At 39.7% G+C, this 27,796-nt stretch overlaps 1 protein-coding gene and 1 long non-coding RNA gene across 2 annotated transcripts in view; both read right to left on the reverse strand.

The window, feature by feature from the left end:
• Positions 1 to 2,382: 2,382 nt before the first annotated feature.
• On the reverse strand, positions 2,383 to 5,531 carry LOC136053300 (uncharacterized). The gene is made up of 2 exons (XR_010622622.1): positions 3,514 to 5,531; positions 2,383 to 2,494 (listed from the first exon to the last, which is right to left on the reverse strand). It is a non-coding gene; the product is annotated as an uncharacterized LOC136053300 (long non-coding RNA).
• A 648-nt stretch (positions 5,532 to 6,179) lies between these two features.
• The window catches only part of BACE2 (beta-secretase 2), a 49,339-nt gene continuing 27,722 nt past the window's right edge, over positions 6,180 to 27,796 (reverse strand). Inside the window, exons 3-9 of the mRNA XM_065741669.1 lie at positions 24,725 to 24,941; positions 23,037 to 23,165; positions 21,687 to 21,821; positions 17,380 to 17,481; positions 14,123 to 14,272; positions 12,764 to 12,932; positions 6,180 to 6,695 (exon numbers count right to left, since the gene is read on the reverse strand). Coding sequence (XP_065597741.1) covers positions 6,442 to 6,695; positions 12,764 to 12,932; positions 14,123 to 14,272; positions 17,380 to 17,481; positions 21,687 to 21,821; positions 23,037 to 23,165; positions 24,725 to 24,941 — 1,156 coding nt within the window. The 3' untranslated portion in view covers positions 6,180 to 6,441. The remainder of the gene's footprint in view (positions 6,696 to 12,763; positions 12,933 to 14,122; positions 14,273 to 17,379; positions 17,482 to 21,686; positions 21,822 to 23,036; positions 23,166 to 24,724; positions 24,942 to 27,796) is intronic.

The following is a 27,796-nucleotide window of genomic DNA, read 5'->3' on the forward strand; positions in this document are numbered from 1 at the left end:
TTTAAAACAGGTCTGTATATGGTGACCAAGAAAATAGTATCTTTTGTTAGTAGGCTGAATTTTGGATATGGGGGTCTTCAGTGTTTTGGAACTTCATCTGGGGAAGTGAATGAGGGAGTCAGAAGACTTTCAGAAAAATCAGAAGATTCACACTCAGTGAACTTACAGAACTTAAAACAGAGCACTGGCATGGCAGTGCCAGAGAGGTGGTGGAATCTCCTTCTCTGGAGACGTTCCAGACCCGCCCGGACGCCTACCTGTGCAACCTGGGCTAGGGAGCTGCTTTGGCAGGGGGTTGGACTCCATGGTCTCTGGAGGTCCCTTCCAACCCCTACAGTTCTGTGATTCTGTGAACTCAAATGCACTGATTTGAAGTGATTATCCTCAGTTTAAGACACAAAAGAACACCCAGTGTTACTAAACATTTTTGCTTAAATGCTGAGAATTCCCTTCTATGTTTTACATTCTGTCTTGCTTAATAAAGTCTGCATATGTATTTTACAAGTTAATCTAAAATTTCCAATGTTTCAAAAACTATCTGGCCACTAAACCTACATGTAGTGAAGAGAATGAAAAAAGCAAACAGACTGTACAGTGACTGATGTCATCGTGTTTTAAAATAATCTGTTTGTTACTTACAAACGGGTGAGAAATAACTGCTATGTGCTTTGTTACATGGAGAGGGGACCACTGAGTAGCAGGCCAATGATCTTTCTTAAAGAGGACTGTGCCCCTTGTTCATATATGAGTGGGTAATTTCCAGCAGCAGCAACAGGCACCACAGAGTACACTTTCCAAAATATTCAAACAAATGTTCTCTTACAATAAAACAACAGATGATTAGCTGGTGTGGTTGCATTTACAGCAGCTTTTCAGCAACTGCAGTTGCTTTCCTATTCTGCTCTACCAAGGAACCTCAGCCTTGATCTGGAAGTCTGGCAGAAGACTCTATGATTTAGCATGTCCTTATTTCACAACCAGCAAGCCTCAGTTCACCTTAGCTTCTCTGTCGGTGCAAGTCTTAACAGTAGCTTCTACAGTATGGGTTCAACCCATTCAGGGATCTGTCTGAAGGCAAGAGTTTTATTTCAGGGAATGTTCCTGAGAAGAAATTAGCAGGACTCAAGATTATTCACAAGTCTGGCCTCAAGTTTGGCTAGATTCCAGAAGCCAGAAGATCTGACCGCCTCAGAAGAGTGCTCATATCCCATTGCCATCTGTTTTCCTTTCTCTGAACAGCAGCAGGAACATCACCACCCAGAAATGAACAATGTGACCAGAGACAAGTCTGATGGCAACTAATGTCTTGGTAAACTGTACAAACCTTTTCTAAATAGATCAATCAGTTATGCTCTGAAAAATTTTAATGAAGTTAATGGAATAACGGAGAGCCTACTGATTTATCTTTCCTTTATATCCTTTCACCTCAGGAGTATCAGTTTACTTCATGATGAGGAACTACTACTGTCACGTATATGTTGCTCATGTTAGAGGGCAGAATGTGGCAATATAGCTGTTCAGAAACCCCTACGGAACCAAAAGAACATTTCAACATATCAGGCATTCTAGATTATTGGACAACTTAAAAACTACTCTGTCTTTTAAAAAGTGCTACGTTAAGAGACTACTGTAAAAGGTTAGTATACAGGTGACTAATCCTTCAGTGAAACAAATTCAATACGCAGCAAGAAACTGGGCAGAATCTTTTGATTTCAGCTAATGAAGAGTTAAGTGTTAAGAAACTGATCTGTTAACAAGAGATACCAAAGCCAGCGGTACTGTGATTGCCACACATTAACTTGCAGAACACCAAAGCTGAGAACTGGAACGGAACCCTGCCTCGATATGTTGTATTTAAGTTGGTCTAACTTAGAAATCCGTAAAACAGAACAATCCCCTGCATCTAGCTCCTTTTACCGAATCTGAAATAAAATTAAATAAAAAAGCTTATAAAAATTAGTCCTATGTTTTCTTCAGCTCTTAAATTGATCCAAAAAGCCGATGATAAAATTTCTAAAACCTGCAAAGGCAGTGGGATATAACTAATGTATTCCCATGCCTGAACTCAGGTTTAACTACTTGTACTCAAATCACGCATCTTCAAACCCCTAATGACTGAACTGATAGCATCAATTATCTAAAAGGCTGCATCCAATAAAACATGGCTTTCTGACATTTTCATGGCACATGATATTACATTCACATTAGGAGAATGCTGGTTCTGCAACAAATATTGATATGTATACAAGGAATGATTTAGAGCACTGTGATTTAGAGTACCCTGTCTTCCATAATAAATAGAGAAGATATCCCAGCACAATCTTTACCCAAAGCTCTGCTTTTTGGCTTTGGTGGTTGCTTTTTTCCTTTTTTTTTTTTCCCTTCAGGTATGATTTAATCTGATTTCTGAAATTAGTTAACAGGAGCATAAAATACCTCACAGCACTCTCCATTAAAGAAAAACACTGGAGGAAGCGCTAACTGGTAAGACGTACTTGGAACTTAGTGGTTAATGGAGTTAAGTCCAGCTGGCGTCCTGTTACGAGTGGTGTCCCCCAAGGGTCAGTTTTGGGGCCCATCTTTTTTATTATCTTTATTAACGATCTAGACGAGGGGATTGAGTGTACCCTCAGCAAGTTTGCAAATGACACCAAGTTGGAGGATGTGTCAAACTGCCTGAGGGTAGGGAGGCCCTTCAGAGGGATTTGGATAGGCTGAATAGCTGGGCTGAGCTCAATGGGATGAGGTTCAATAAGACCAAGTGCCGGGTCCTGCACTTTGGCCACAATAACCCCATGCAATGCTATAGGCTTGGGGCAGAATGGCTTGAAGAATGTAGAGAGGAAAAGGACCTGGGGGTGTTGGTTGATGCTCGGCTCAACATGAGCCGGCAGTGTGCCCAGGTGGCCAAGAAGGCCAACGACATCCTGGCCTGTATTAGAAATAGTGTAGCCAGCAGGAGCAGGGAGGTGATCATCCCCCTGTACTCAGCTCTGGTACGGCCGCACCTCGAGTACTGTGTTCAGTTTTGGGCCCCTCACTACAAGAAGGACATTGAGGCCCTGGAGCGTGTTCAGAGAAGGGCAACAAAACTGGTGAGGGGTCTGGAGCACAAGTCTTATGAGGAGCGGCTGAGGGAGCTGGGATTGTTTAATCTGGAGAAGAGGAGGCTCAGAGGAGACCTTACTGCACTCTACCACTTCCTGAAGGGGGGTTGTGGTGAGGAGGGGGTGGGCCTCTTCTCCCTGATAAATAATGACAGGACGAGAGGGAATGGCCACAAGTTGTGCCGGGGAAGATTTAGATTAGACCTGAGGAAACATTTTTTCTCTGAAAGAGTGGTCAGGCACTGGAATGGCCTGCCTAGGGAGGTGGTTGAGGCACCATCCCTAGCGCTGTTCAAGAAGCGTTTAGATGAGGTGCTAAGGGATTTGATTTAGTAGTTGGGTAGGGATAGTGATAGGAGGATGGTTGGACTAGATGATCTTGTAGGTCCTTTCCAACCTTATGAACCTATGAAACATTGTAGTCTATCTCTGTATTTCATCTTCCATGGAAAAATGCTCAAGAGCATTATTTTCCTTAATGTGCTGTGGGCTAAAAATCAACCCTCAAGGTTTTCTATTGCTCTTCTTGTTGCCAGAGCAACAAAGCAATACTCACCTGAATATCTGCCAATGTAAGTATCAATTTACAAGCTGAGATGAATTTTCAGCCGCTAGCAGATGTTACTAACAGCATTTTACTATAAACTAAATTTAAGTGGCAAAGGAAGACTCAAAGAAAACTCAAGAATACATTACTATTTAATTTGTCCTACTTGATTATTGCTCACATAATTTTAAGTATTTCTATTAAAATGTCTTGACCAATGACATTCAAAAAGAAAGGGTAAAACTGAAAGGCTTTTATGTAAAATCTTCTATGCTAAAAAGACTCTGTGAACAACTCAGAGCAACTCTAGCCTGTCATCAGAAGCATGCCAGGAACCTTCCCATTCAATTCCTTCCTAGAACTCCTCACAGTGAGGAGATAGGAGGGGAGAAGGAAACAGAAGAAGTTAATATATTATGAGAGCATACAACTGTTGGTGCTTTCTGAACTGAAAAAGGGCTCCTTGTTTACTATTAAATCAATCCAAACATGTACAACATGTTTCTATTTGAAACAGGTGATAGAAGCATTACTTATATTACTATACAATACATGAAGGAATGCAACGTTGAAAAGGTTTGTTATGCATCAAACCAAACCCAGGAGGACCACATGGAACTGAATCACAGAACTGGGAATGAAGCTGTAAAGAAAACCCAAAGGAACAACATTTTGTTATAAAGCGTACTGAAAATCCTGATTGAAAAGGCATGAAGTAAGAAGTTAAAAGACATGAAGGAAGATGCATACGGAAGGCATATTAGGCAGAAAACACCTGAACTCTGTATTTCTTACGTTCCTTGCAATTGTTTTTCTCCCCTTAAAAGGCAGAGCAGGAATGTGGCAAACTCAGAACTCCCTCCCACTTCCAACTCTTAATTCTAAGATAAATCATTTTCAGACACTAGATCAAAACATGAATCATTTTACCCTCTGCAGTCAAGCAGTTTGGAAATGCAGGAATTAAAAAGAGAACCACAGGCACTTCTAAGTTATGAAGTGATATACACATTATAAAAAACAGCGGTGCTTTATTTTCAGAAGCGCACCTCTGTAAAAACACCATCCCAGAAAAAAATAAAACAAAATAAATATTCACTTATTCCATGCAGAGTCAGAAGCAAAGGCAGTGTGAATCAGAAAGCTGCAGGAAGAGATTACAGGCAGAAAAATTTCTAGGTGATGGATTGTGAGATTTTGAGCTAAGCTCCTTTTTTACCACTTCCCTGTTACTCACAGATTTGTAAACTGCCCTGCTATTGAAATGCAAAGGATTTGTTTTTCCTGTTATTTTTCCAAGAGATGACTTGTTATCACTGGACTGTTCGACCCTGCATTGTTTATCTTCTGAACTCACTATGCAAATGCTCTAGAAAAGCAATGGAGGTACAATGCTCGCTGACTTAAAGACATGAAAAATTGTTCTATCAGCAAAGAAAATACTGTGTTCTGACCTCAGCATTAAAATCTAGGCTTGCGCAGTGTAGGCCTGGTCAAATGCATTCCTTCTTGATCTCTCCCACTATTGTTTTCGGTCTTACTGCACGTTTGTGTTCAGACAGTCAGTACAGAAATTTTTCATTTGCCTGTCACACCAATGAAGCTGAACTCAACCCCCCAACTGCTGCTCATGTTCAAAAACAAGCCAGCATTGAGATTTTCACTTCACAGTCTGTCTGTGAAGAATGACTTTTCTCTTGAACTTCTACATTGCTGAGCTCAGCAAAAACAGGTTGTCTTTTTCATTTTCTTGTTTCCTTTTCAGTACACACCCACTAGAAATAAGAAAAGACGCAACAGAACATGGAGCTTAGGTTTATAGTATCTATACATATGCAATCCAGCCTTTTCTAAATACCAGTCATCCTGAATTGAAAAACAAACAAACCCACAAAATTACCACACAAAACCCCCCAGTAGGGGGAAAACTGAAAAGCATTTTCATGCACCAAAGTGGAAGGTTGTTAAGTATTAATTTATCTAACATCAACTACTAAGAAGTGCAGGAGTTACACTTGGCTGCATGGGACATTTTGTGTTTTAAGACCAGATCCAAGTCACATGCTTACCAGTGGTAGCATCCTTGAGAATTAAGAGAGGTAGTCTTGTCTTACACTAAGGCTGAACAAGTTTGTTTCCTAGTTTTTACCTCCTCAAACTAGTTTGCAATGACACTTGGGAATGGTGACCCCTCAAGTGGCAGCAGATATCTTGACAAACAAAAACCCAAACCATCATTTCTTCTTGACCTCACCTGCTTTAACTGCTGCATGTGGCCGACCTTTTTCTTTTCCCCACACCATAAGCACAGCTTCAGAATGAACTGATGTAAACACAATGCAGTATTCATTTAATGTGATTAGTAACAAAGGTTATTTTTTTCTACAGTCAGGGTTTGATCAGTTAGAAAATTCTGATAATTCCTTTCTTGTTATGAAAGAAGGATGGAGAATTTTGTTCAGCTACTGGAAGAACGTCATGGTGTAGGTTTTTTTTTTTCTTAAAAAACAACAACAACAAAAAAGAGATACAACTGGGAGCATAAAGGCTCATTGTACTGTAGTAGCAAATCCAGTACCGTAGCACTTCAGAGGTGGCTAACAGTGCTTTGGTTCAGAATCAGAGTTAGAAAATAAAGCTTAAAAAGTTATGATGCAGAGTTATTTGGAGGGCTTTCCACAGCAATTTGTAATGGATGTAGAAAGGACTGAGGCATTGGCTTCTTCTCCTTGGCAAAGTACTTTGTCCTTCATTCAGTTGAAGTCCCAGGTTTCACCATCAAGTTTCTCATTTCCATCGATGTCGCACCAAGGACGACTCATCGTTGACCACGTCATTGTCAGTGTAGCGACGCTGACACCGCGGTGGAATGAGCAGCAGGATGATCAGTACAAGGAGGATAATTCCACACAGACTCATGAGAGCATAGGAGGCAATCCACAACACTGGCTCATGGAAAGTAATGCTAGAAACACAGTTGCTTGCAACATCTGTGGTTGTGAAAGGGCCTTCAATCTCAGACACTGAAGAGCCATCAACCTCTGAGAATTACAAAAAGGGAAAAATTAAGTCTATAAGTCACCATTTAAAAGCAAGTAACAAGATCTAGCCTGAACACCTATAAAACCGTCTCCCTCCATCATCATCTAGCTCAGCTTACTCATTTTTAAACATTTTTCTTATTACAATAAGATTGTTGAGGTATTCCACGTTTAGAAAGTGAGAATCTGAGGCAGATGGAGACCATAATACTCCCATATCTACACAGACTGTCAATAAGAAAGCAGAAATTTAACTCAGGTGCCCCACAGCCAACTTAAAAGCCCCAGCCACTGGATCACATTCTCCTTCTGAACTAAACTTTCAGAAATGCCATTTTAATGAGGCTTAAAAAACCTACAGCATCAGTGCACTGTTGATGGCCTGGTGAGATTTTGTTGTTTCTGGCATTTGCAACAAGGGTAAAACCACCTGAGAGGATTCTTACATCTTCTGTATTAGCTGCCTCTCAAGGTTTTAGGCAGTTGCATGCAGGCTTATTAGCTTTGCAGATACTTTAAAGAACCAAATTCTAGGCAGAAAGCAGCACCAACGGCCTTGGGAGTGGTACACTGAGATGAAAATTAAGAAGGAAGGGGAGATAAAGCAGGAGAGCTCGGGAACAGCTCCCCAGAAAAGGGAAGGGTAGAAGGGACAGTCAGTGCCAAGTGAGAAGTTCAGAAGTGATGTGTTGAGCTAAGAGGGAAAAGCTAACAAGCAGATCAAAAATGGACATGACGAAGCTAAAGCAAGTATCATGAAGGAGCGACTCAGCAGCTGTTTTTGAGCAACCATCCATCTTGGCACATCACACTCTTCCTGATTTGTTTCATTACCACCACAAGCTGGTACTTGTTAGACCAGTATTTGCTGGAAAGGGTTATGCTGCCCATGGTTGTCACAGTAACCACGGCAAGCCAGCAAAGCTCCCCTGAGCTGTGGACAGGGCTGTATGCGTTGCAAAGGCAGAGCAAAGGAGTTGCCTGGGGCAACAAAATATTCTGGGCATTTTGTACCTGCAGGCATGTAGCTGGGGAAGGACTCACCTTCCAGCTTGCTTGGGGCGACTAGGAGCCTGCACTTAGTGCTCTCTGCATTTTAACACACTTTCCAAATGGCTATCATTCACTTTTCTAGTGGGATACTCTAAGACACATTTATGTATTTCTTGTAAAGACCTCAGTTTTAAGGTTCTTGCCTCATACCTTGTTTATTTTACATACAGACACACACTTAACAGATTTTAAGTGGCCCTGCCTACTGTAAACATTCTCTCTCCTTTACACTTAGCTTTGACAAGTCTCATGAAAGCACACTTGAAGAGACTGGCATAAAACATCCTTGGGAAGGAAGATGGGAGACTTAGTATTCAGTTCCTGGCCTCCAATGATCTCTTATTATTTAAAGGTTCAATCCTCACTAGAATTAATTCAACTTATGACGGGGTGCTAAATGAGGGGAGCAGTCCTGCTGGCTCACAATCTCGTCCCTAGAGACAGGCTACAGATGTGGGAAGACTTCTTCAATGGCAGAACACTATTAGAGAGAGCTGCACGAAACCTGAGGCTGCATTCACAAACTTTCTGACCCCAGTAATAACCAAACATATACTCTCTCAACTCAGCAGACCAAAATAAAGCAGCTGCTGCACCCTGTATAATCAACACTTCTTTGCCAAGACACTGGTGTTGCACAGATCCGGTATGGGAGCTGCACAGGTGAGGACAGAATGGCAGAAGACTACCTAGAATGCATGCAAAATCTGCTTTGTTCAGAGTCCATGTGCTGTACTTAGCCTGCCACACAATTATTTCTCATACGTACCTTACTGTTCTTCTCCACCCCCCCCATTTTGTATGTCTCTGTGAAGCCCTGCAGCAAAACCAAACTAAACCACATATCACATTAATGTGAAATGCAAGGCATAAGGATTATTATTTAGGAATTCAGCATTTTGAAGAAGTGAAAAAATGGAAAAAAAAAAAAGCAGCACAATTTTCCTTCTTAGAGATAGCTCTGAAAATAAAGAGTCTCTAATTACTTACGATTTGGTTCGAATACAGTAACTACTCCTTATAAAAAAAAAGCAATACGAAGTTATTGCTGTAGTGGCTGACGTTTGAAATTACACTCTGAGAATGTTTGATAGCAGCAAAGACTACTTTTTTCCTTCCAAAAAGAAAACTTTTCCTTTACCCTCTTCCACTCTGAGAGAAATTGCAAGGAAATGAGAAGGGAGAAGTTTGCCTAAATTGTTCAAATAGGTCCTTAAAATAAAATAACAGGTCACACAACCTATTGTATGTTAGCTGAATTGGGATACTTTGGCTTTTTTTTGTTAGAATACCTAATAATAGCCACTTACAATCACTTTCTGACCTTGAACAAATGGGATTTCCTACAGTATTATGATTACAGGACAAATACGTAATGCCTGGAAAAATTTGATTTTATAATGTCTGCATAGAACTCAAAGTTGTGAAGGTCTAAGACTCTGTCTTCGATTTTCTAGAAAGGAAGGAACCTGAGTGAGACCAAAGGTATCACAGAACTGTGAAGTGCTGCCTGGAAGGGACCTTTGGAGGTCACCTAGCACAGACTCCTACTCAGAGTAGGACTGTCACCATCAATAGATCAAGTCAGCTGCAGCTCTGTCCATCCAAGTCTTGGAAAACTCTGAGGACTGAGAGTTCTCTAGAGGACCTGCTGTACTCTCCTCCTGGTGAGGAAGGTTTCTTAATGTTCATAGTGAATGTCTCAGAATGTAACTGGTGGACGTTGCCCTTTGTTACGTGGTTTTGCTTGTATTCACCTCTATGTCCACCATAATCCCCAGTTTTTTCCAGTGAACAGCTCTTCAGCCAGTCTCTTCTCAGTCTGTATCCACACAAGACATTTTTTTGCTGAAGACACACAACTCCACTGTTCTGTTCATTGAACCTCATGAGGTTTCTGATGCTCGGTCCCCCATGTAACCATGGTTCTTTTCACTTGAAGCTCTGTTAGCTATTCTGTTCACCATTCTCCCAAATTTAGTGAATGAAGAAGTGGTGAGAATGCATTCTATCTCATCACAGCTTAGTACAGTAGTAATTTATGACTCTGGTGCTTGGTGCAGTTCTGCCCTTGAAACACCCAAGGCTTGCTCCTATGATTTTCTCACTTATTACAAAATAACAAGGGGTGTAATTGCACTCAGTGCTGAGGTATCATTAGGTTGCATCACTAAGTGATGTGAACATTCAGCCTCAAGACGGGACTTGATCCAAACCCTTTCCTAGTCATCTTGTATATACTACTTATCTTTGAACATAACAACAAACAACTTGAAACAATTTGAAATTTGTAACAGGCAGAATAAGCCTTAAAGGATTTCACCTAATTGAGGAAAATGAGTATTTCTTCTCCTATCACAATGGATTAGCTTCCTGCTGCTTTTTGACTAAACTCTCCTCACTCTTTGGTTCTTGGTACATCCTGGAAAATGAAAATGGCAAGGAGGACTGTGGGATAAATCATTTCTCATCTCTAGCCATTCCAGCCAGCAGAAACATGGAGCTCAGTGAAGTTAAGGGCTTTAGCCTTTGTTTTTGTTACCCGTTTTCTTATTCTGCATATATCTGTTTAATATCTTACAAAAAACATGGGTTTAAGTTGTGTTAATACACTACTGTAAACAAGAAAGCACAGATCATTATAAAGAAGCACAGCAACACCAGTCTTTCCTATTTCTCTACTTCTGAGGGCTTATGCCATCGGTAATTCAATTTAATATATGCCTCAAACAGACTAAAACACTCCAAATAAATTACATTAATGTAGTTGCTATGGAGGACACGGCTGGCCTCCACAGGAAGCCAGTTAGGCAGCTTAATCTCTCACACTGCACTGACTGCTAACCACTCATAGTTGTGGTTTTCTGATGAAAGTAGTGTTAAATATGGAAACCACAAGCTGTGAAGAAGTGAATTCAGAGTAACTAGCACATCCAGCAAAATATTATCTTCCCCCCATGAATAAAGTCCAACAAATCAATATATCTTGTCTCAGTGGTTTGCATCATCTGATTCCTCAAGAAGCATCCAGTTTCCATGATGCTAGGTTAGACATACGCATGGAACATGGGCAAAGAAACAAGAATTAAATACATTCCAATGCCAGCTGGGGATCATCACGTGTCCAAGCTCATACAGATTCAGATTTTGTTCATTTCTAGTCAGAAAACTCAGCTTTTCTACTCCAGAGGGATGAGCAGAATCAAGTGCAGTGGCCAAACTCCATGCTTCAATGTAACAATATTAGTGTGAAAGTGTTCCTATGGTTCCCAGATTCTTTCACAACACATAGATGTGCTGTGAAAGCAATCCTTGTGAGCACCAGCTGTCTCACCCTGCCAATTGATGTTGGTCAGAATGCTGTGTCAAAATGCCCTTTTCCCTTTCCATTAAGGACTGCAGCATGGCAGAAACCGAGGCACGTCTGGCCTTGATAAATTGCAGTTAGGATGAAAATAGAGGAAAAATGTGCAGAAAAACCTGTCCAGCAATACTTGTGTAGTTACACTCTCCTTCCAGACGCATTCAAAACGTGCCTTTCATCACTGTAGGGTATCTTATAGAGGTCTTCACTAAGCAGCCTGTATCAAATATCCAGATTTTTTTTAGTTTGCAAACTCAAAGACAACCACTTTGAAATACAGTGATTAAAATAAATAAATTTTAAAAGCTTTTAGGACACTTTGAATCTACAACTCAGCTGTAGGGTGAATAACCCAAAATAAAAGCACCCACAGAAAATAATGAGGTAGATGATATATTTTGCTTGGCTTATCTAAGTGGTAAACAGACAACCAGTAAATAAAGGCTCACCTTTTGCAGACAGTCAAGGCTCACCAATAACTCCACAGGGGAGGGATCTCCAACAGTAGACCCTTCCCCAGTGGTGGTCAGCCCTGAAATGGGGTCTGGGAGAGGTGGAGCCAGACTGCACCCCTTCCGGTCACACAGTGCATTGCCTTCACCTGTGCTCCTGCGGCTGACTCAGTGCTCACCTCAGCTGATCCAGCAGTGGTTCAGGCCAGGATTCAACAGTTCCCATACACTCAGCTCGTCTCTTTTTTTTCCTCAATTACCTGGTTGCACTAAGCACTCAAGTACTTACTGCCCCTACATCTCTAACATAAATAACGGGGATTAAAGAAGCAATGTCCATCAATACTCCTTTTCTCATGCAAATCTCAGATGCTATGTATTTCAAGGCATATACCACTTGTATTTGGGACAGACACTTGCATTATGTGTGCACAGCCTTTTCTTCTCCCTCACTTGTACATTCACATGGTGCCAGAGCAATGTCTGATCAGCAATGGGAGGAAACACCAAAACTGTAATTGTTTTTAGCAACCTTTGGTAAGATAAGATTAAAAAACAAAGCAAAACACAAATCAACAAGAAAGTTGACCAGCACTGCAAAGTCTGCCCAAAATGATCAGTTCTTTTCTTCGCATTTACTCAGCAGCTAATGAAAATTTTAATGGCTTTCAACTTACACTGAGCAAACAATGTGCTTAGAATCAACACAAACATCACAAGTCTTAATTTCAGTACCATTTTCATTTTAGGTCTGAGTGTTTCTCAAAGGCTGTAAAGGCACAATCTGTATTTAGAGAAAAACATGAGTAAGGCACTTGACTGCCCATTGCAGAAAACAGTTAAGAATCAATTTATCTGCAAATTGAAATAGACTGAACAGTACAAATTAAGCTGCATTAAAAAACGGAATGATCAGTGTTGAGGAAGCTGCATACACAGATGGGTGTCTCAGTAAGAAGATCCTTCTCTCATTTGGAAGAATGCAGCTAAGGTATCCAAAATCAATGCTGGTTTACTTAACAACAAAAGACCTTCCTTTTTCCTCTCCCTGAAATCTGAATACTTTGGGATTGCTAAAAGACACACTTTACTGTTAACCACACATTCATACCTTTCCCCTTTATGTAAAGGACAAAGGTATATTTCTGAGTAGCAAGCGTTTCCTCACTCACCAGTCCTGCACAAAGTACTGTTCTTACCTGCACATGGACTCACTGCAAAGCCCACTCTTCTTTGAGCTCTGTCAAAGATCACGTAGAAGCCTTCCATGACCGTAGCACCAATAACCAAGGCATTTGTGGAGGAAGAGATCCCAAATCGGTAGCACTGCAAGTTCTCTCCTATTCCAAGGATGGGTTGAATGTAAAGCTATTAAAATAAGAAACAAAAAAAGAAAGACAGAATAAATATAAGAATCAACACCACAGAGTACGCAGAGGACTTTTTTCAGATTTTTAAAATCAAACACTCAAACTCCACTGGAAATCAAGAGTGGACAGCAGCAAACAGATTTCTCTACATTTAAATCTGATCAAAGCTTACATGCAGGTAAAAGCTCTTGGGAGTCAAAGCTTAAATTTGAACACAATCATTCACTATGTGCAGGGAACCCACAAGTTCACAAAAGCCACTTACTGTAAGTTCCACAGAGGGAGGATATGTAAGAAAGAATTTGGAACATGTATTCAAATAGAAAAAAATACTATTTAAAACAAGGATATCAGGATAAAATCAATCCAGAGAGTATTCAGTGCCAACTCAAAGTTCTAAACTCATAAATTCAAGCCACATTTTACCTCTTTTCTCCTTGGGGAAGATGAAAGATTGATATACTACATGATCAATAAAAAAAAAGCTTATTGTGAGGCTTTACTATATTTCCAGTTAAAGTATACTTAAAAATTCAATCTCTTCTATGCTCCTGACCATTCCCTGAGGTGAAAGATTGTATTAGTAATGCTAGAAGATACTGGCCTATATTGCAGTCTGTATTGGGGTAAAAAAAAAACAGAGTGCAGAAATAAAAGTGGCACAACATTTTTTTATCCTAAAAGCTAGGATGGAATATAAATAAAAGATAGACCATCCAAGTTATATGAACTGGTGAAGAGATCACATGGGCTCCTCGCCAACAGTATCATTTTCAGGAGAAGTGCTCCAATTAAGAATACCACAAAAAACAGATCAATTTCATTTTCCCAAAGTTATTAGATCAAAATGAATAGGGACACCCTGTATTGATATCCAGCGTGGCTAATGCTCAAGAAAACAAAACAGAACTTGCTTATTTTTCCTAACAATTTGAAAAATTCATTTCCAGCCACATGGGCTACACTTTTGTATTAGGCTTTGGGTGTTGGAGTTTCTTCTAATACGCAAGTTTCTTTGTCGTGTTTCCTACTTAAAATCTGATCTTTAAAAATGTCATTTAAAAAATTCCCTTGCGTGTAATAATCCAATTCTCTATTACCATAAAAATAGCTCTCATTTTTAAAGAGCATATGCCTTATAATAGTAAGAATAAAAGCATCACTGAATAAATAAAAGGGAAATGAGACCTGCGGTAGGATAGAGATCCGAAACGACCTGCTAGAGTTTTCATCCCTCATGTAAATAGAGAGTTTGGGAAATAAGGACCAGGGTCTTTCAGTTTTATCCCAGCATGCAAGCTGTGAACCAGTCCAGAAGCCAGAAGAGAATTCTTGTATCTACAGAAAAAAAAGAGCAATGCATACATATTAGACACATTTTGATAGTTTCGGGTTACTCTGACCAAACACTACAAAAAGAAATACATAGTTTTTAAAAACACAGAGCAAAATCGAAGTCACATGAATATTTAATGGCATTGCTTCTCTTTTTCACACACAGTTTTTCACTCAGCTTTAGGGTTTTGAAGCCAAGGAGTATGCCAAAATCCCCTCATCCAAGAGTCTCAAGGTCTGCTAGTGTCTCTTGCTGTTCTACCACTCATCACCAGCATAACTTGATGTGCTTTTGAAATAAAAGTTGATTAGTGGTGTTTCTTAATATAGCCACGACACCAACAAAGTGAAAATTAAACCCTTACAAAGCTTCTTCACCTGAGATAACAATCTTGCCTGAAGTTCTTGCTCCCAGAAGCACACAAAGTTGATGTGCTGCCAGATCAGAGGAAAACTTCATCATTTGCATGCAATGCGTTGTGCTGGCTCTGACTCCCTAATGAAGCAACATACAAGTCCATCTCTTATTACACTGTTCTACAGCCAAATTATCTTGTACAGGTGCAAAAGATGGAACCCAGCCTCTCTAACCCACTCATTTATAATTATCCATGATATCGATTATGTTGCAAATATCAGCTCATGCATTATTTATATGGCATTTTACAGGTGACAAGCATTCTCACCCACTCACCTACTTGCCAATGATATAACTGTTAAGATTGTATTAGAGTTATTATATTTCCAAGGGCTCATCTCTGTTCTTGGGTCAACAAGCGTACACAGTCATACAAACACTGCATGAGACTTAGAGATGCAGACGGCTTTTACACTTAACTCTCAATGCATGCTCTTGGTATGAAACAGAAATGCTCTACCTCTTACAGCAGTCCCATGTCAGACCTGTTGAAAACACAGTACTCTCTCCTTTTTATATTGCAAAACAGAGCTTGTTATCTGAGAAGAGCTCCCAGGCAGCACCCCACACTGGACAGACAAATCCATCCAGTGCTCTATTTTAAGTGCCTACTTTGATTTCCCAGTGAGACTGCTTATTATATTGTATTTCCTTTGCTTACTTCTGTATGCAAAAAAAATGCACCGGAGGTATTTGGCTTTATGATACCTAAAAGGTTATTAAAAAAAAGATTTTAGGTTTATTTGAGCTTTCCCTTCTCCAGCTTACTAGCTTAGCGTTAACTTGGATGCTGTGAGGAGACATGCTGTTCTGACTTCAGCTCCGTGAGGTGCAGTAGCTGTTCCTTCCCTGTGATTCATCTCTGCTCATCTGCCAATCCCACCACCCTTCAGACTTGCCAATCTCAAACTGCATCTATATCTGCCCCCTAAAAGACTTCAGACAAAATAAGGGCATTTAAAAAAAACAATCTACACCATTAAAGAACATAAAGTTACAGACTTGCTTTTTTTTTTTTTTTTAATAGAGCTCAATAAAGGAACAGTACACATGCAGTTATGCCAATATACCTGAGGGGGCAATAACACCTTGCTGGGAAGCTGGTAACAAGCAGCTAGGAGCAGGAACTTGTTAACCTGCTGTTCCTGTGGTCAGAGGTGTCTGACTACAGCAGATGGTTTTATGTTTCTGTGCCAGAAGCACAGAGCACAAAGAGCAGCTGTCATGCCATCAGTACAACTGCTGGAAGTACCCATTTTGTTGAAATAACTCTGACAGCTCTAGAAACTAATCCTTACATCTTGTAACTACTTTCTTATTTAGTAAACCATCTCCTTTGTTTAGAGCTGTGGAAATAACTTCCAGTGTGCGTGGAGGGAAAGGGATACAACAATAAGGTCCTTGAGATTAAAAGAAACCCTGTAAGAGTTTGTTTATGCCTTTTGAATAGGAAGAACAAAAATCATTAGGCAAAATTAGAGAGTGGGTTCCCTCTAATATCTTATTGATCCGGCTGCTTACTTGGTGTGTGGAAGGCCCTTGTTTGTATGTCCTTCTGACTGACATCAGGGAAGAGTGTGGAGTGCCAAGACCCAGTCCCCAGGAGGATGCCATCATGCCCATGTTACACAAGCTCTAGGGTATGCTTCTTTCAATTCCCTCCCTCCTCATCAGTCGCAATTGTTCCCATCAATATTTAAGCACTTTACAAAGAGCAGAACTTAAAAACCAGGTAAACTGAGCTCTGTAAGATAATTTGTATGTTTATTTCACATACCAGAAAACTACAGGCAGTATATAAACTCTTCACGCCAAATCTCTCTATGCTTTCAGTCAGGAAAGCTATCAGTCTCAAACTACCAGCATACAGGCAAGTATGTTGCCAGCTGGACAGCTGGCCAATAGCTCACTTATTGCATTTCCTGTGATTTACACTTCCTACCACTGTCTCTTCCTGAAGCCATGACAAAAATATTATATTTGTTCACATCAAAATATCTGAGATTTATTTTTCTTCTTTAACCTTCTCAACCTGTTCACTGTATTCAACCAAAACTTAGGAATAGCTTTTGTTCACCAGAAAATGCTGCTTCAGTTACTCTACACTCTAGAAGAAATCCACACCCTGCCCTACTTATAAAACATCTAAAGAAAGATGCTTTAAAACATAAATTATTAAATAATGAAGTTCAAAAGCATCTTTTTTTTATGAATAATCCTGATGAATTGCATCCATTCTATACAACAATCAAGTTTATATTTGGAAAGTAACTGCTTGCAGTAGCAAGCTCTTCTACTTTACAAACATTGTTTTGAATTAAAGGACTAATTTTTGGACTCTTAATACCTTGCATTGAGAAGTATTGAATTGAGTCCGTATTTCTGCCTAGAGCAAAATACTCAGTCTCCAAACTATTTCTGGTGCATTTTCATATACCTACCTTCTGTCTGGATTTAGACCTCACTTTTCCCATCTCCCTTCCCGCTCTCTCATCTTCCTTTCCCTTTTCTGTTTCCACTGAACCCATCCATCATTCCTTAACAGAAGCATAGCATGAAAGGTTCTGCTCCCCTCAAGTCAAAGACCCTATGACTTACAAGGCATACAGAGAAGATGGGACTCCTTTCAAAGATCAAGTGATTATTTAACATGAATTTAACCTCTGAAGCAAAGTTAATGGCATTAGCTTACCAGGGATGTGTGAGCTATTGCTTGCACAACAGCACTGAAGACTTTCTGGGGCAGACGGAGGAGAGTGGTCCCACTGTCTACTATCGCTTTATCGGCGTTATACTAGAAAGGAGGAGAAAGGAGGGAAATCATACACCTGAGTTTATATAATGAAGATTTAAACTCTTTCCTGGCAGTGACAAGGTTGTTCTTTATTGATCGCTGACTTCATCAGCCTGTACGTCACACCTTTCAGCTGTCACAGAACCACAGAATGGCTGAAGTGCCCACATGATGAGCACTGACACAGGGTAAGCACACCGAAGCAGCCTGCATGTATGCCTAAGCCCTGCATCAAGGTCACTGCAATAATGCAAAGAACTCACTCTAGTTTAGATGTCATATAGCAGCTTGCTTTTAATGACTGTTGTTCCTCACTTGAAAATGATCAGAGAACGTGAGTTCTCTTTACAGGTCATATTTGGTACTGACTCAAAAGCAAACCTTTCTTTCTCAACTTAGGAAAAACCACGAGAACACATGCAAAAGCAATTATGAAGAAATCTGAAAATTTCAATCTTGCCTCCTAAAATCTGCACTAAAGAAACCAAAAAATAAATATTTAAAAATTAAATATTTAAAAATGTTTTTTGTGGACTCTTTAACAACTATGATTAATTGCAAAAAGGAAGGCATGCAACAGTGGCAGTTGTTGGCATTAATTGCTTCCCAACTTATGGAAAGTACCAGCTTAGGCAGCAGGATCAATATAATTGAAGAGTGACATGTTTATGGCATAATCAAAAGACACAAGGAAACACACAGCATAAGCTTCTCAGGAAAAGATCAAATGGGAAGTGAATTCCAAATACATTGGCTTCCAAATACAAACTGCTGCCAAACAGTGCTGAAAGAAAAGCAAATAGGGAGAGTGCTGATAGGCACCACCTGCCATTTATCCTACACTCAAGAACATTCCTCAAGAGCGGAGAAAAATACTAAGGTGTTTAGAAACCCATTTTAGCATATTTGCACCATGAATATGCAATGATCAGCATCCCTGAGAGCCACCCTTGGAAATAAGTAGGTGAGAGGCACGACCAAGAGGACCAACCAGTAGCATAAAACCATGCAGAATTCCTGCCTTAAGGATTTCCATGTGGTGTACAGTGTACTTTCAGCAGGCGGTAACTTCTCGCCTTCTCAGTCTTACTTGTTAATATTTAACAGAGCACCCTGCATTCTCAGCCCTGTTCTGCCAGCAGCACGGCCGTGGCTGCAGTGCAATACTGGACAGATTCCCAGCACTCAAGTGAGAGGGACAGCTTTTTCCTTCCAAGGAAAGGAGTAGGCCCTAGTGACTGTTACAAAAAACGTTCTACTTCCTAGAAAACAATCAGGAGGCGAGAAGGCACACAGTTCATCAACACATACAGAGAATTATGTGTTCTCAGCAAACCCATAATTAGTTAACTTTTTATCATTCTAGCCCTAATTTACAACTTTTCCCTGGAAGTTTCACTGGGAGGTATCTTTAAATCAAGAAATAAATTATGCCTTTTGTACTACTGACTGGCATATTACACTGATACATCCAAGGTAAAAGCAACCATGGCTCAGAAGAATGACAATAACAGGAAACTTTCATAACACTACGAGATTTTTAAGTGAGCTGTTTTTTGGAAACAGCATGTATAAAACAGTCAGTACAAGGCCTCCTTTTCAAAACACGTTGACTGTTTTTTAAGGCTGGAAAGAAAAACAAACACAAACATTTTTACTAGAGCCTCAGTGGTTTTGCATTCCTAACAGTGTAACAGGGAGGCATTTAAATAGACCTTGTTCTGCTTATTAAGTTGAAGATAGTATTATTCACTTAAAATACGTTCTACAGAAATATGACTTCCATATTTTGTATAGAAATATGACTACACACATATAATCTTTTTGTTGTTCATTTCATTTAATTTGTATTAACTATAAAAACTTCAGAATTATCACATTCTACTGATTTCCAACTGAGAGGACAAATGACAGATAAGTCAGGATGTCTAATGAAAACAGGGCACGAAAATTACAGAAATAAAATCAAAACATGAATAGCAACAAGCAAGAACCAAATGAAACACACACATACAGACATATCCTCCAGAAAAACATAAACAGCTTTGGAAAAAAAAAATCCAACAATACAGTCTTATTAGACTGATCCAGAGATGGCAGAAAATCATTCCTAACAAAATCAGAAAACATAACCATGAGAAATAATAATTAGCAAGGCTGAAGTACACAAAATTTGGTTTTTGGTTCTACGACCATGAGACTCAGAGAATCAGCCACTGCTTGGGAGAGATAGGATGCACACTAGTGGAGCAAACACATTTTTGCCAAGCTGACCTTGTAAAGAGGACTTTAAATTAGAAAGAAGCAGGCAGGCAGGAAGCAACCAGAAGCCCAGTAAAGGAGCGATGCACAGAACTGCTGAACGCTGAGTGGCATAGAGAGATGTGATAGGGAGGGATCACAAGATTAGCAACATGGGCCTTGAGAGAGATCACCTCCAGCACTTGTGGGCAAAATAAGGAAATGCCAACAAGGCTTCATTATGGAGAAATTATTTTCTAGGGAGTCAAAATGCTTGGGTGCACCTCCTGAATGCTTGTATGCCAACATACAAAATATGGGGAATTAAAAAGATGAGTTAGAGATGTGCTTAGCCTTGCGTGGCTATGATATCATTGGCATCATGGAGATGTGGTGGGATGGCTCCCAGGACTGCAGTGCTGTAATGGAAGGATGCTGGCTCTTAAGGAAGGACAGGTGGGGGAGATGAGGAAGGAGTGCTGCTCTCTAAGTCAGTGACCAGCTGGAGTGTGTTAAGCTAGGCCTGGGGGATGGATGAGGAGCTGACTGGGAGCTGATGGTTCAGGATGAAAGGGAGGGCAAGCACAGGTGACATAATAGTGAGGGGCTGCTGCAAGCCATCTGAATAGGAAAAATAAGTAGATGAGGTTCTCTAGGGTAAGATAGGAGCAGAACCAGAATATGCTTCTCTATAGAGCATGTGGTGGAGCAAATAAACAGGTTGCCTAGAGAGTTATGCTCCTTCCTTGAAGATTTCACTTATATGAGTTCAAGAAACATCTGGACAATGCTTAGAAATATGGTTTGATTTTTGGATGGTCCTGGGTGGAGGCAGGAGTTGGACTCAATGGTCCTTGTGGATAATCCTCAGGATAATCCATGATTCTATGATCTTCAAAAGCCATCTGCACACCTGCTTTAGGTGGCCCTGCTTGAGCAGGAGACTGGAGCAGATGACTTCCAGAGACCCCTTTCAACCTTAACCGTTCTGTGGTTCTGTGAAAAGTGAGCTTCAAAAATAAAAAAGAAGCATGAGACTAGACACTTTGGAAAGCTTTCACAGAAAACACCTGTTAACAGCCATCACAAATTATGTGCTTAGATATCTCTACAGGGGTCACTGCCAAATATTCCTTTTTCTGTATTAGGCCAGAACTGTTTTTAAACCACATTGGTTTGACTTTATCAAATAGAATAGGAAGTGAGTGGTTATTTAAAGAAAGTTGTCATCTAAAATCAATGTGCTATCTTCAGTTTTTAGACATCTTCAGTATATCTGAAACTAGTTAAGGGGCTGAGACCTTCCAAACCACACCAGTTTTATTTTCAGTGAACTGCTCACAAAATAATTATAACTTGGTCCTTTGTTTACTGCAAATACTATCAACAACTCTGAACTCTTTGAAGAAATTTTATCATACATGTGCCAAATATATATTTTAGCATGTTGTATGGGAACTGTTGAATCAGGGCCTGAAGCACTGCTGGATCAGCTGAGGTGAGCACTGAGTCAGCTGCAGGAGCACAGGTGAAGGCAATGCACTGTGTGACCGGAAGGGGTGCAGTCTGGCTCCACCTCTCCCAGACCCCATTTAAGGGCTGACCACCACTGGGGAAGGATCTCTTGTTGGAGATCCCTCCCCTGTGGTGTTATTGGTGAGCCTTGACTGTCTGCAAAAGGTGAGCCTTTCTTTATTTACTGGTTATCTGTTTACCACCTAGATAAGCCAAGCAAGATATACTATCTACCTCATTGTTTTCTGTGGATACTATTCTTTTGGGTTATTCACCCTACATATGTACGTACTTTTCACATGGTTTGTTCATTTCCTTTCCAAGTTACTATGAAGCCTTAATACTAAAAGCAGGCTGAAATAAACCTTTGCTTGCAAGGACAAAAACTATCAGTTAGATGCTTTTCTTAAACAAACATGTTTTATATAGAAAGAAATTATTACAAATACCTCTCTGCAATCCAATTCAAGATTCTGTCCTCCAACCTCCAGCTTGAGAATTTCAACCTGATAATACCACTCCTCTTTGATGGGTGTGTACCATATCTTACCCTTGTAGAGACTTGGTTCAACGCCCCCCAGAACCTGAGTGAAAAAAGAAAGGAATTCACATGCTTTAGAATGACGGTTGTTTACTTTTGGGGAAGTACAGAAAAAAGGGGAATACTTCACTGTAATACGTAGGGCATCAAACTTTTAATTTAGCGCAATTTCCAATTGTTTTGCTAACAAATTCTTTACCAGTAATAAAGTGATTCAAAACATCTAGAAATTAAGAAAATATGTTAGTACACCAAAAAAATCCTATTATGGGACAAACTTCCAGCACCTTCTGCAAACTCACACTGATTTTTCTTATGAAATCTCTATGCTCCAAATCAAAACCATACCTTCAGTGGTTTAATCTATGTAATGTACAAAACCAGGATGAAATAGCAAACCTGCACATTATAAGCTCACTTGATTGAAGCAGTATAGCCTTAATGCTGCTTAACAACAATTCATTCACATAAAAAAGGGAACATGAACATCATCTAATCGCTATCATTACTAGCTTTTGTCAAGGCTTACTTTGAAACTTCTGACAGCATACTAGACCATCAGACTTTGAACTCTACTAACATAAATAAGTTCTCTTGGGCTTCATCTATCTCAAATGTGTTAACATTTACAATAGTGTAAATTTAGATCAGGTTAGCTATTTAAGATTAACTCCTGTGCTGATACGTTTATTTCAGCATAACTCAGGAAGAATTATTCCAAATCATTATCTCAAATAAATAATATCCAGTATTTTGAACCACTAAAATGGATGCAAAAACTTCCCTGATTAACGAGGGGAAGATCCAGTTCTCAGATTTTATCTTTGTCTATGTTGTCTACAAAAAAGACAAAGAGCGGTGATTCCTCTCCCTCTTTTCACATTGTACAAAAAAGTACTTTCACATTTTGATGACTTTGAAAAAGCTTAGTAGCTGAATAGAGGACCACTCAGCTTGAGAAAGGTAGCACAATCTTCCCTGAGAAAATACCATTGCTTAGAAGGTGCACCACAAAATTTATTTTTTTCTTTATTAAAATTAAAACTTCAAGTTTATTTAGACTCAAGAAATAAAGAATAGAGAATGAAAATAAGAAGACACTCGAGTTTTGCCGAAGTGCTTAACTTTAACTTCACCTTAAAGCATTATAAAACTTTTCAGATATTTAACCACTAAATTTGGGAGTAGGATAATTGTAGAAAAAAGGGAGAGAGTTTAACAAAGATACATCTTCCCTCTGAGACTGACAGATACCCACAAGACTACCTCCGTTGGTACCACTTCCAGAAACAGGCAGTCCAGCACCACACATCTGCAAGGAGAAAATGTTGGGGATCTTTGCCTGCCTCACAAGAGAATCAAAGAACGTCTCCACAGAACTTGAAGGCTTGAAGGTGTAGAAAAACAAAAAGAATTGCAGAAGTATTTATTACAAAGTTTCCTTATAGTAATGAGCCATTCATTTAAACGAGACTTCTTTTTGCAAGTAAATTGAATTTCTGACAACCAAGTGATGAAAATCCTAGACTATAAGTCATTAGAAAAACCAACACCTGTAATTTCTTTCTTTTTTTTTTTTAAGCACTTTTACTCTTGACCACTGTCACAGAAATCTCTAAAGCATAAGGGTATTTTCTGACTGCAGTTTTGGAACACAAATACTTATTTTAGTTTCAGTTAGAATCTCTCATCAATGCTTTCCGTTTGGAAAAGGATTTCAGTTATCAGAATGCTCAAATATGACTTTCCCGCATGCTTAAAAGGACATACTTTAAAGTGTGGAATTGCAGTTTTTAAACATAATTTAATTCTAATGAACTCTGAATATGATGTCCTTATTTCCTCTTCTTTCTTCTAAAGGACTTTATACTCAAGTTCAACTGATTATTGGCCAGGTAATTCTTTCCAATGCTGTATGCCATACTTGCCTTGCAGTTATTGAAGTACTACAATTTCACTGTAATTCAGATTTCTGTGCAGTTACATCTGATGGCAGGTCCACTGATTAGTTTGTGAGGTGCCAACTGCTCTTACTACACAAAGCACAGTGTAGCCTCACTGAAGTCTTCAGAAGAGGGGAAAAATAAATATCCTGAACGTGCTATTTGCCCAAAAGCAGAGTCTGAGAAGCAGCTCCTTTTTGTCTGTCTGTTGACAGTGTATGACAGCAGCTGAGGTAAAGTCAATAGAATGATTACAAAGCTCTTGAATAAAGCATTTTAATTCCAGAGTTGGCAGACAGTACTGAATCATCTGTTCTAAATGGATACATCTCAGTTTATGAATTTCTCAGACAGTTCTGTGTAGGTTGAAAGCTATGACTATGTAGTGCAACAATTACAATTTCAGTTTTAGATTATAAGCTTATACATTTTAGGTTTTAATTTAAAAATCTATCTGAATTTCTTACATCATAAGAACAGGATATATTTGGTTAGATGTTCACAAAAACATGGTAGCTAACATTTATACAGCAATAACCCATATATACCTTCCATCTCAACTTTTACTTGATGAATGGGGAATGTCTCAGAATGAACTTCCAAGGGCTTTTACAAAGAGATTAAGCAGTCTGTTGACAAGTCTTGAAGATGATTATTAGAGCACTAATGCTTTCTGCACACAGTAAGAGCCTTATAACTTTTACTCCCATCCTCTGGCATTACAAGTTCTGTAAAAGTTTATTCCAGACGCATTAAAATTAGAGCTTTTATCACCAGAAAAGCTGAAATCCACATATGGAACTGGGGTGCCATTACAACCCATACAAGCCATTACAACAAAAGATTTATTCTTTCCGGATTTTAACAAAGGACACTTAGGAAGGAGTCACTGGAAGGGAGGAATCTCATGCTGACAGGTCATCATCTACCCTCTTAATTTTAATATTCAGATTTCCATTTATTGTCATTGTGAAAGATAAAAGATGAGGAAAAGCTGACTTACCTTGGCTAAGGTGTCATAGGCAAGACCAAGAATCCCATGCCATTTGACTCCTGGTAAGAAGAAATTTTCCGATTCAAAAATGGTAGCGATGTTGATGGTGTAGGTGCCATCAATTCCCTTTGGGATAGTAATGACATCTGTACCCAGTACTCCAGTCCAGCTTCCTTGACTATACTTAACTGTGACTTCAATTCCTTGTGATTTGTATGTACTTGACCTTTAAAAGGAAAAGATACACTTAAGTGCTAGCTGTTTATTTACAGTCCAAGACACCAAAACACTGTCCAATCTTCATTTTTCACAGAGAGGAAAAAGAAAGTGAAATCTGTAAAGTCAATCACGTATACACACAGAAGAAGCAGAATGGACTTAAAAGGAAGTAACAATCCATTATAATAATAATAAAAAACCCTTGAGCCCCTGATTTTATCCTGAAGCCATAAATGACTCAAATTTCCCCTTCTATGGTTTGTTTTTTGTTTTATTGGTTTTTTTTACACCTAAGGTCTTGTGCCATCTAGTGCACTGTGTCTAACTCAAATTGGCCCGTCAAATTAGAAGCAATATTTTTTAACTTGAGATAGAACATAATTGGAATATTGAAATAACTGAATAGTTGTAGACTAATATCTCATTAATAGGATTAAAATTCCATTTTGGATAAATGAGAATATTATTGTGAGTAAAGCAGTTAAGAGACACATCTAAATCTGCAGTCTGGCCTGCCCATAAGGAAGTTAGTAGAGCTGGATATAACTAACAAATGATTCACTAACTTGGAGAATGAAGGGAGGATATCCTTCTAGACCACGACAACAAAAGCAAAGGGGCAAAGAAAATAAATCCTGTTCAGAAGGCTTAACAAAAACATTAGAAAAAACCATGACATTTTTCATTTAAAAAACCTGTAGTATAAACACAGCAATCACCCTTCATCTGCATCACTAGTACGGAGCTATGGAACACCTAGATCCCTTACAGTCTATTTCTGGTCCCATTCCTTGGCATGCAATTTCTCCTCCAAAAGAGACAATTGACCATGCTTGCTTCATCAGAGCAGACTTCTAGCTTGACAGGCTTTTTAAAAGTAAATCTAAGTACACGCGTGTAACACAATAGAAAGAAGAGGCCATTTATCAAGTGTGGACAGCTTTACCCACTCAGCCTTCGTCTAACAGCTGCTCTGACAGAAGCCACCTTGAAGCCTATATGTCCTTGACTGCAGTGCAAGAGATGAGAGCTCATTGGCAAGAGCTGACTTGGATTGCTGCTTTTCCTGGCTCAGGGGTTGCCACGGAAGGCTCCACAGCCACTCTTCCCTGAGCCAGACAGAAAAAAGCCAGGGGAATTTTGTCTGCCATGGGGAACACTGTTCAGATGGGTACACAGATAAATCCCACCTTTTCAAGCACACACATCTTGTTGGGCAATTTCACCAAATGCCCATGCAAGTGATCGTCTTCCGAGCTAACGGAGGAGTAAGAAACCAAGCTATAATCCTGAGTAGCTCTTGATATTCTTAACACCTAGCCCTTCAGGACCCAGTAGCTTGTAACATCCAAGACAGTAGAAATAAATGAGACAATAGGCTAGGTTGATTCTATTTCAAAATTCACAAATTCTGGAGTTACTGGTACTTACTACCTGTATTTGGTAAAAAGCAGTCTAAATAATTAGCAACATCAAAGGAACTTGTGGGAGAACCAGGAAAAGGAAGGGAAAATAAGAGTCATGCTGAAAAGTGTTTGGCTGTGCGAAAGAAGAATCATCTAAAACTAGAGAGACAGGTGAGTACTGAAACAATAACACAAAGCCAGTCTGCGCATACTGACACTGCGTGAACAGCAACAGTAGCAGCACATATCTCTTCTTCCCTGAGCACTAACAGCCTCACAGACTGAGGAACAGGGAACAGAAAGACTAGGCTCATCTTCTGGTATTGTTGGTGAATTCTTCTGCACAAACTCCCTTCCTCACCCTCTGTGCTTCCTCTCCTGTAGGAATGTGTGTGAGGATGCTCATCTCACTGGAAAAGCACACAAATGTCACACTGAAGGGGAAGCTTTATTAATTACTTAAAGGAGAAAAAATCCTAATGTGGGAGGGATCTCACATCACCCTTGTGGCAGTAATTATATTCTGTTCCACAAAAACATTTCCTGCTACATCTTATTGACTGTAATCAGCCCATGCTTTTCCAACTCACTGATCCGAAAGAAGAAAATGTCTTTAGAGGTCAAAACTAGAGAGTTGTTCTAACTCACAGGCAGAAAGTTTTAAAACAAACACACAGCACGTACAATTCCCAACAAGCCATTTTGTCTATGAAACAAATATAAGAAATTCAGCTTTTTCAGTGGGATGGAGTTGTCCCAGTTTCAGATGAGACAGAGTTGATTTTCTTCAGAATGTATGGTATGATGCTATGCTCTGACTTCAGGAGAAAAACAATGTTGATAATGCACCAGTGTTTTAGTTGTTGAACAGTGCTGAAAAGAGCCAAGAACGTTTCAGTTTTCAGCTTCCAATACTGTCCTGCCAATGAAGGGGCTGCAGAGGGGCACAAGGAGCTGGGACAGGTCAGAACCAGGACAGCAGACCTAAACTGGTCAAAGAGGTATTTATTCCATGCCATGTGATGTCATGTGAAAATGCTATAAAACTGAAGGGAGTTGGTCAGGGGGGACTGCCTCTAGGAGGGAGAGGAGTGAGCTGTGTGGTGTTTTGCTAGTACTTTTGCCAGAGACAAGGATGAAAACCTACTAGAGGATGGCCCTGTGGTACTACCATCCCCTTCACCCTCTCTTCAGCAGTTACTGTCTTCTCTCCAGAGCAGCCAACAGAAAATGGTTCTCACACCTTGAATGGCCCTCCAGCTTCAGCTGAGAAAACTAGCTATGGGTTCATTACCCTCTGTAGTTCCTTCTCAGTACCAGCCTGCAGCACTGAACAAAGCATAGTCAAAAAATTATTTCTCTTGTCATTCCACATTTAAAGGAAGCTCAACAGAGCAACAACAAAGCCACTATGCAGAAAGCACTGCTTAATGTTGACACTGCCAAACATGCAACT

This window comes from Cyrtonyx montezumae, unplaced genomic scaffold (assembly GCF_038088225.1).
Source record: "Cyrtonyx montezumae isolate F1298 unplaced genomic scaffold, pur_monq_1.0 scaffold_3, whole genome shotgun sequence".
NCBI classification, from domain to species: Eukaryota; Metazoa; Chordata; class Aves; order Galliformes; family Odontophoridae; genus Cyrtonyx; species Cyrtonyx montezumae.